The 9,670-nt window shown below is 26.4% G+C and overlaps 2 protein-coding genes across 2 annotated transcripts; both read left to right on the top strand.

The window, feature by feature from the left end:
* Positions 1 to 1,638: 1,638 nt before the first annotated feature.
* On the top strand, positions 1,639 to 2,666 carry LOC115033155. The gene is made up of 2 exons (XM_029485240.1): positions 1,639 to 1,877; positions 2,310 to 2,666. Exons 1-2 carry the CDS (start codon positions 1,788 to 1,790, stop codon positions 2,664 to 2,666), a joined length of 447 nt encoding a protein of 148 aa, XP_029341100.1. The 5' UTR covers positions 1,639 to 1,787.
* LOC100568511 lies at positions 2,615 to 8,427 on the top strand. Its single transcript, XM_029488986.1, has 3 exons — positions 2,615 to 2,803; positions 5,522 to 5,728; positions 6,630 to 8,427. The coding sequence occupies exons 1-3, from the start codon at positions 2,681 to 2,683 to the stop codon at positions 6,705 to 6,707; spliced, it is 408 nt and encodes a 135-aa protein (XP_029344846.1). The 5' UTR covers positions 2,615 to 2,680; the 3' UTR covers positions 6,708 to 8,427.
* The last annotated feature ends 1,243 nt before the right edge of the window (positions 8,428 to 9,670 follow it).

Genomic DNA, 9,670 nt, shown 5'->3' on the forward strand with positions numbered 1-9,670 from the left:
TTAATTAAATATTGTCTACCTATTATAGATACGTTCAACGTACCGTAATAATAATGTGCAATATTATACATAATGTATAATATTATACATACAAAAGTCAAATAATATGTGCATTTCAAACGGATCTGTCTAAAGAAAACTTTGATAAATGTTTACATACTATAAAGAACAATTTAGATTACATTTTGGTTTTTTTTTTTTATAGCAAATGCATTATTCAAATATAATTAATATCAAAAGATAAATCGTTGTTTAATAAGTATTTTAGATACCTATCGTATTATAGTATTGAATACAAAATATCAAGTTATTTTTTACTCGTGATAACATTATTGAATCTACTTTAAAATGATATATATTTTATATTATTATGTATTTAAAATCCAAACAAATATTCGAAAAACATAATATTGCTGCATGAAATACTCAAATACCTAATACACAGGCATTATTTTCCGACGAGATTGGGACTTCGTTTTTTTTTGTATTGTATTCTCGAAAACCGGTTTTATGAACAAGCTATTGTTTAGAAGAATGTCACAAGCAGATTAATTTCATATTAAAGTAATGTATGAAAGTATATATTATAAACAATTATTTTTAGATTTCCTAGAGAAATATCTTAATTATTCAACACATACAACATAAAACATGCAAATATAATGTGTTGGAAATTATTCAAACGTGTATACTTTTTTGTAGTAGTTATAATTTTTCAGTGTCTATGATACAGAATAATATTGACAAGATTGTTCTAAATAAATAAATAAACAACATTTTTAAAATTTTATCCTATCAAAAGATTATTCCTAATGATGTAGGTATATTATGATTATTTAAATGAATTAATGTGAATTTGGTATAATATACAATATTGTTTTATTCAAGCTGAAATGTGCATACGAATTATTGAATGAATTACTACAGCATACTTGTTCTGCGGAACACTATATAGTTTCACTATATCTGTATTTATTTCGAAGTTTGAAAGCAGATATAAAACTCCTAGAGATGTTCGATACCAACATTTTGATTTTTAAAATACTCATTGTATTTCGATATTGCCTGAATCGATACTCCATCAAACAGATATTAAATACAAATATGTATATAGTAATATAATAATATGTATTGATTTAAACTGAAAAAAAACTGAAAAAAGTTGGTGTAATGGTTTATCTTAATTATTTAATTTGAAGGTATATCACAATTCTTATGCATTATATTTCATATTTAAAAAAAAAAAACAGTGGAACTTCTTCTGTTGTAATTGTTAATTGTACGTCGTCATTGAGTAGGACACTATAATAGAAGTATTAAATTTGAATTAACTGTTAGCCTTTATTTCTAGGATATTTTTTATTATCTATATAATAAGTATTATGACTATAAGTAATTTTTTTTTTCCATTATTAATAAGGTAAGCAGAACCAATTTTCGTCCAACTCAAATTGCATGATAGGTAAATGTGTACCTACTTCTATTATAATTTAGCAATAATGTTATAATAAAATTAAAATTAATTCATTTTTTAGTAAATTGTCTTATTAAATATTTTACAAATAAAATTTTGTTTTCTGATTGTCAGGCTATCTATATAAATAAGATTTAAAAAAAAACAAATAAGTATAAATATTAAACATGGTCATCGTTACTAATCAATAACAAAACTAAATAGGTTCAAAATAAATATATGTAGATTACATTTGTAGATGAGCAATTACATTTACGTATTACCACTGCTAAAATGAAACGCTGCTATATATATATTAACGCTGCTTATTAAAATGAATAATAACGAATTGATAGCGTTTATACGCAAAGGAGTCTTGAAATGGAACTTTGTCGAGGATATCTCTGATATTGAAGAAGAACAAGTAATATATGTATATAATTCTTAAAGTCGGGTTCACGCATTTGCAATTTTTAAAAGCAATTTTTTGGTTTCATGAACTATTAGAAAATGTGTGTCCAACAATTTGTGTCGTACATTTTACAATTATTAAAATACATTCACCATAATTTGCATACCTACGTATAATTGTGATGGTTGAGATTCGTACAATTTTTTTCTCGAATACATAAAATATCACATGTGAGAAATTGCAAACAAAATATTGTTAATCAGTGAACTCTGCTTTACTTATGGAAAATTAAACAAATCACGCATTTTTCCAAATTTTTTTTTTACTTCATGTATTATTAATTAATTTACGGCACCATGAAACTAAACATATCTATTACAATATACAAACCTAAAGTTACAATTTGTGGTTTAATACATTTTTAACGATTCAAAATATTTATAGAATAATGACACGGAAAAATATGACGGGCAAAAATCTATACTAGAAGAAATATTTCCTCCTAGAGTATGGACTCGCATTGTTAACAATAATAACAAGGTGATAACTTTGAGACAAACAATTTCCAGAGAACCGTCAAATAGAGACGGTGTACAGAAAATGATTGTCATGTTGAACCATTTAGAACAATTTTTTAGATTCAAGAAAAAAGGGATATGCGAGATAAGAAACTCTGTTCACAACTTATTTTTCGGTAATTTAAAGCATATACCTATATATTATACCAATATTATGTATATTTTGTGGTTTTACAAACTCCATAACGTTATTATATATATTACGAAAAAGATGAAGTTTTGAGACAAGTCATAATTATGGATGAAGATCTTGGAGCAATTTTATTCAGAATTCACAACGAGTTTAAGAATATGATTTTTATCTTAAAATGTATGTACGATAAGGCGGTGTTGACTAATAATTCGAACCGGGATTCATCGGTAATCGGTTTATAATAACATATGATATCTAGTTATCAGATTTTATCTATATATTAATTTAATTACTTAATACTGTACCGTGATTAAAATATATATGAACTAGAGACGGTATAGTTATTACTTATAATATACTTATCTATGTTATTGCCCCAATCGGCCTAACCATCTGTCGACCGGCAGTAATTTTGACTCTTTAAAGAGAAGGTTTTTTTAAATTTTCCGCAATTCTGTAAAATTTGAAAATTAAATTTTATATTTTAGTTGCTTCCTTAAAAATAATACTTCTCCACTAATCTACTGCCTGATACCTATTTGGAGGGAGAAGGGTTGATACGGTGTATTATATCATTAAAAATGACATTTCAGGAAAAATTATCACGCCTTGTGATTTGTCAAATTTTGATAATTTTTCTTTTATCTGAAAGATGAGAACTTTTTACAGGTCTGATCAAAGCCTAAATTTTCATTTCACTTTAAATGATGCTTGAAAAATACGTTTGAAAAATAACAAATATTGTGTATTATTCAAATGCATATTTTTGCTTCTATAATTATAATTTTGAAAATCGGGCTTTTTCCAATTTGCAAAATGCAAAATGTTTTTAGATAAAAAAAAATTAATAAACTGTAAATAATTTATTTACAAACATAATAATTTGTACTAAACAATATGAATATGCGTGCTAAATCGATTCATGAGAATTATATGTTAAAAAATGTACACCCAGCAATACGGCCCCGCAATAATTAACTACAACAATAGTTAATGTTAACTGGGACATCGTGATACTGAAATTAATTTTCATTTATCGAGTCTATGGTATAAAGGTAGTGGACTATGAATAAAAATTCAACGATTGTAATCATAATGACCCTTAATCTTTGTGTATTAATAGTACCATTTACACTCGTTATTGAGTTTTTAATTTTTATTCATGAATAAACATTTAAAAATACAATAGGTAGTAGGTACCAATAACTGTCAATAGCCCTATTAACTGGAAATTCCAAAATATTTATTTAGTTACAATGAGATATATAGAGCAGGTATTATAATTAGTTGAACAGGCAGTAGGTACACTATATTCTGAAGTGTATAAGTAGGCACTGCACAACTGCAAAATTATAATAGCCAATAAGTATAAATCATATTCCAAATGGCCATATATATAAGCACCAATCACGTTTAAATTATGTATTATAAAATAGTCGGTTTGGAAACATGTCTCCAAAATTATATTATCATAATATGGGGTGAATGAGTGAATTCATTATAGGCCCCAAACGAAATATTATACTTCATATTATTATGTTGAACGATAATATAGGTAGTGTAATCGATAGTTTCGGCCACCTGCAGGTAGCGATTATTTCTTTTTAAACCAAATTAACAACGAACTTATTTCTGAAAAACATTGAGAAAGTCTACTCTTAGTTACCACGGGTTAAAATAAAACATGTATAGTGTATACGACATAAGAAATCAATAATAATTAAATAATATACATATACATAGGTTCTTTGTGACTATAATTAGGCCTATCATAGGTTCTTATTGTTACAGTTATAAATTTAAATAAAAACAAAATAGGTACTTACTTTTTTAAATATTTTTTTTTAATTTAAACTATAATAATTATAATTAGTCCTAAACTGATGATAACGTTCAGAAAATATATTTTTTAAATACTAATGAAATAGTTGATAACAATTTCAAGTAGGTAGCTAACAACATTACAAAACATTTTTTTATAGGCGTTGTTCTCATGGTACTGCTCGTTTTATCAATTTTCTCATTATGAATATAAATATCTTTATTAAGTATAGTATGATCTGTGTTCGAATTATTCCTTTCTATATATTAGATTCAGTATATGATATTATTAAAATAATTGCAATTCAACTAAGAAATATGTCCTCCCTTCAATAATACTTACAATACTATACATGTTATATGGTATATATTAAACCTCTGTATTTTCAACCCGATTACAGTAAAAGAATAAAAACTATAATTTTATTATGTTTAATATGTATATTTATTGAAACATTTAGTTTTTAATATTATGTTGATTATAATATTATAATATATAAGAATATTTTAAATAATATATTTTATTTCATTCTTAGAATTTACGATATTTATTAAATTGTTAATTTTTAGTTAAATGTTGGTTTTGTCTATATTCCTACTATATTTTTGTATTTTTGGGCTTCAGCCTTTTTTCGTTACGAAATTGCTAATACCTATGGAGGGACACTGTGTTAGCATTATACTTCTAGGCTTGCATACAAGCTCGGATTAAGGGGGGGGGGTCCAGAGGGGGCCATAGCACCCGGGCCTCAATAGTTTGAATTTATTTAGGGGCCTCAGATTTGTCTATTACTTTTTTCGTTATAGGCTATAACACTGCATAATCACCTTAAAAAAACTGATGATTATTTAGCGAAGAAAAAAACTCATACATTATAATTTATAAATAAAATGATACATTATTTATTGCAAAGTACCTAATATGTATTATAACAGATACCTAATACTAAACAATATTACATTATAAACATAATGCACATAATAAACTATTATTTTTTTTTTTTTCATACAGGGGCCTCTTTTAAAACGTTGGCCCCTGGGCCTCAAAATGTCTTAATCCGGGCTTGCTTGTATAGATATTAAAATAAAATAAAATAATTTAACTCAATATCATTAAATTGTAGAACATCGACCCTGAATTGTTCACGGAAGTTGAAGAATTGACGAGAATCAATAATGAATTAAAAATAAAATGTAGACATTCAAAACAGAGACATAAAGAGAGGTTGAAGAAAAAAGAGTCCGGTGAGGATTATAAATTCCTAGTTTCATTGAAAATGAAATATGAAATGCTGAATAACTACATAAAAAGATCAACCAAACAACTCAAAGTGAGATAATTTACCTAGTGAATTCTTTGGCTAATGAGACCGCCATTTCAAATGTTTACTTTTAGGAACAATTTTTTCTTAAATTGGTCTTATACGCTTCAACGGTTTGGTCATTTGTTACATTGATTTTCATTATTATATAATTCATATTTATTAGTATATTTTATGTAACAACTAAAAATACAAAAGCCTTAATATTAAAATCACATAAATTAAATTGATTAGGTATGATGTATAATGTATGGCAAATAATATGAAAATCTATGATGTAGCAATTATAATAATATCTTATAATACTTAATTATAATTTATAATATAATAATATTATAATATTATTATAATATCATAATAATAATAATAAACGTGTATAATTAGTATCAAATTTAAGATGTGATATTACTGACCGAATAGTAAATATATCTACAAATTAAACGTTTGAAAAAATTAAAACTAACGGATATTTTAGTCAACAAAAGTTCACTTTTGTATGATTGTTTAAAATTTAAATACCTAAATATTAATACTGGTATAGTACAAATACAGTTTTTATTGTATAATATGTCTTATGTTTACTTTATATAGCCTTACTTTATGTATAGTATATATAACTTATGTATTATAGTTATAAGTTGTCAGATTACTTGGTACAACTGGGTTGGCATTATTCAGCGATTGTATAGGTTTTACACTTTTAAGTGACAATAATAATTGTAAATAAATAAAAATTGTGTAGTAAATATTAATAATTGTAAGTTACATAAATTACGGAGAACCACGGTTTTGCATATTCGCCTCGTCGCTGTTGTGCCAAGTTTGGTCTAACAACAACTGTATGAAAATTATGAACACTACCTACCAATATCATATTATAATATTATTGATAAATATTTGTACGTTACAGGAACAGATGAATATGATGACGCCGTCGACAAAGACTTCTTTCCTGATCCAAAGTAAAGTCAATTCCCCTAATTTGTAATGGTTAATAATAAGGTTTATATTTTTTAACCTTTTATTGCCACATTCTATTACACCGATGTCAATTCCAACTATGTTGATTATTGTTGAAATTTCAAAACGAAATAACAATAAACATTTTGTTTCTTCAAAAGTGTATTTTTTTTTCATATACATAAAACAGTGAAACTATGTTTTGAACATATTAAATTCAATTGGTATAATATAATCGTCGTACGAACGCCACATAATATAATACCTAATATATTATTTAATTTCGGCTAATAACTACTAACAAGTACCTACATGCATATATGGGAATATCTGGTTTGGGTTTACACATTATTATGATGCTCTTGCAGATGTTTTCAAAAGGAATCACAAAAAAATGATCATTGAGTTTCAGAGTTACTTCGGTCCTTTCTGGTTCACGGCTAAACTCTGTATAATGTATATAGCGTAGTAGATAGAATATTATCGGTATATTAATATAATGGTTAATTTGTATAGCAAATTTACAATCACTTGTGGTATTTATTTTTTTTTGTGTTTAGGTTTTCTGTCGTTTCCAAATTCTAAATTATTTTCTCTTAAAAGAAAGACTGCAGACACGCGTATATAAAAACGCAAGACATGTCTTGTTCTATTTTTTTTTCAACAAGTGAAATCGACGTGAATGAATAGTTTAGTGCACGGGGACCACGTTTCCCAATAAAAATAATAAATCATTTTCGACGTATAAAATATTATATATTATTACGTATGGCATGGGTGTCCATACTCGACATGATTATTAAATATGAAGCTACATAATATTATTATGTTAACAGCGCTAATTTAAAATAACAACAATCGTATAGTATTCTGTACAGCATAGAACAGCTCACGCAAAAATATTAAAATGGTAAATACCACCAACCAGACACTATATACCGATGGACTTATAATGGGTTGCTGAGTTGTTAAAACGTACGGCGCGGCGTTTTTTCAACAATAAACAAACACCGCGCTTGTTTATAATATTTTAAAAAGGGTTATAAATATTATTATAACTAATTATTGTTGTAAATATTATATCCTCTTTAGTGCCTAGTGCCTACTATAAACGTTCTTCGGATTTTGTTTCGGTACATTATAATAATAATATGTTAAAATGTATAAATATTAGGTAAATATAAAACCTGTATATTATAGTATAATTTTGTGTGCATATAAAAGCAAAACCTAACAAAGATGTGTTCATAATACCCGGGTTTCAAATGCTTTCCAGTTTATTCATTTTCATATTTTGTTCCTAAATAGTTACCTATATAATTATTATAAATTATATCTTTCAGTTACACCTCCCTAGACCATACATAGTCGAATTGTTATAGTTATTTCATTGTTTATAGTTCGGTTTTTGAATTCAAACTACTTACATTTTATTGCAGTTATCAAGAGTTATAAACTTATAAAAAATGCGTAGAATTCGGACCGTCATATGTTCAGTTTTAGGGAATTCAATGAATGTAGTTATCAATGTTCGTATCGCTTAATCCACTCCCAATAACTGCACAGGTAGCATTATATCTAAGTGCCTTTTAAAATACCCTAAAAGATAATAATACTCTACTAATTAATGATTTTTAATCCACTACTAATAACTGCACATGTAGGATTTTATCTAATTGTCTTTTAAAATACACTAAGAGATAATAATACTCTACTAAATGATTTTTAATGGTAAATGTCTGATTATTTGGTGATATGATAAAAAAGCGAATTATTGAAATAACTTTTGTTTAAGTTCCAATTTAAAACATGAACATTTGGTTTTTATGTCTATCTACTGATATTTCTTCTTGAAAACATACAAATATAGAAAATAAGAAACATATGGTTCTAATAGTCACAAATAGGTATGCTCTAAGTGTTCCAACGATTTCTAATATATGACATCTACAAACGCATGTGAATGTTTCATTTCAACGGTACGTGTAAAACGAATTTATCCGATTACGGTCGTCCACATATTGTTATACGTCGGACGTGGACGAATGAACACCGTTACATTTTATATAAACAACATGATCCAGGTGATCCATTTAGTGTCCATGCAATCATTATTTAAAAAATATTTTTTAGATTATTTAAATGTTATCGGTCTTGGAACAACATTTTAAAAATTGTTAGAATTATTTAGAAAACATAGGTAACGAGGTACCTATTACAATATTTTTATTATTGTAATTTTTTAAGTTTTACTGCTTGAATGGAAAAATACATATTATTTAATATCATAGGTATTCGTTTCCTAAGTAGAGCAGGGGCGCCATTTGGGGTATCATAGAGTATACATTGGCGGCCCTATTTTTTGACGAATCATATTGGCCTGACTTAATTTCATGCTGGCGCCGATGCCCGATATAATATCAGTTAAATCGAATTAATTGAAATAATTAATATAAGATAAAAATATTTTATAAATAAAGGGATGTACATAGATATACTTGGATATTAAAGATATAGAAAGAAAATGTATATTAATGAATAATGATATAATTACTTTTATCGGTGTTATCACTTAAAATATTAAATATTTTTCAATCCTAATAGTAAGGTTAGAAATAACTCCAACATGGCTACATTTCAATTTTTATTGTTATGACTGTGGCCTGGTAACAATTTGGCAACCCTATTTTAAAACTGAAATGGCACCTCTTAAGTAGAGTATTATCTATATTATATTATATAGTATAGATTCTATACATAAAAATTGAATTTTTAACGATTACTTATAACGTATAGCATATAAGTATTTAAAGTTTAGCAGAGCAGATTAGAGTGGCATAGGAGGGTTGCCCCGCAGAAGTCGTTTGAAATTCAAATTTATACGTCAATGTCCTCCGAAAATTATTCTGCTTCGAAATATAAAATATTGTATGTATTTTATCATTTAAAAAAGAAAACACCTAAAAAAAATTACAACGAAAATATATAATA

Source organism: Acyrthosiphon pisum, chromosome X (assembly GCF_005508785.2).
Source record: "Acyrthosiphon pisum isolate AL4f chromosome X, pea_aphid_22Mar2018_4r6ur, whole genome shotgun sequence".
In the NCBI taxonomy this organism is placed as follows: Eukaryota; Metazoa; Arthropoda; class Insecta; order Hemiptera; family Aphididae; genus Acyrthosiphon; species Acyrthosiphon pisum.

Coding starts and splice junctions, on each gene's coding strand:
- LOC115033155 (XM_029485240.1), top strand. CDS start 1,788: ATGAATAATAACGAATTGATAGCGTTTATACGCAAAGGAGTCTTGAAA. Junction 1,878..2,309: donor CTGATATTGAAGAAGAACAA/GTAATATATGTA, acceptor AAATATTTATAG/AATAATGACACGGAAAAATA.
- LOC100568511 (XM_029488986.1), top strand. CDS start 2,681: ATGGATGAAGATCTTGGAGCAATTTTATTCAGAATTCACAACGAGTTT. Junction 2,804..5,521: donor ATTCGAACCGGGATTCATCG/GTAATCGGTTTA, acceptor ATTAAATTGTAG/AACATCGACCCTGAATTGTT. Junction 5,729..6,629: donor GATCAACCAAACAACTCAAA/GTGAGATAATTT, acceptor TGTACGTTACAG/GAACAGATGAATATGATGAC.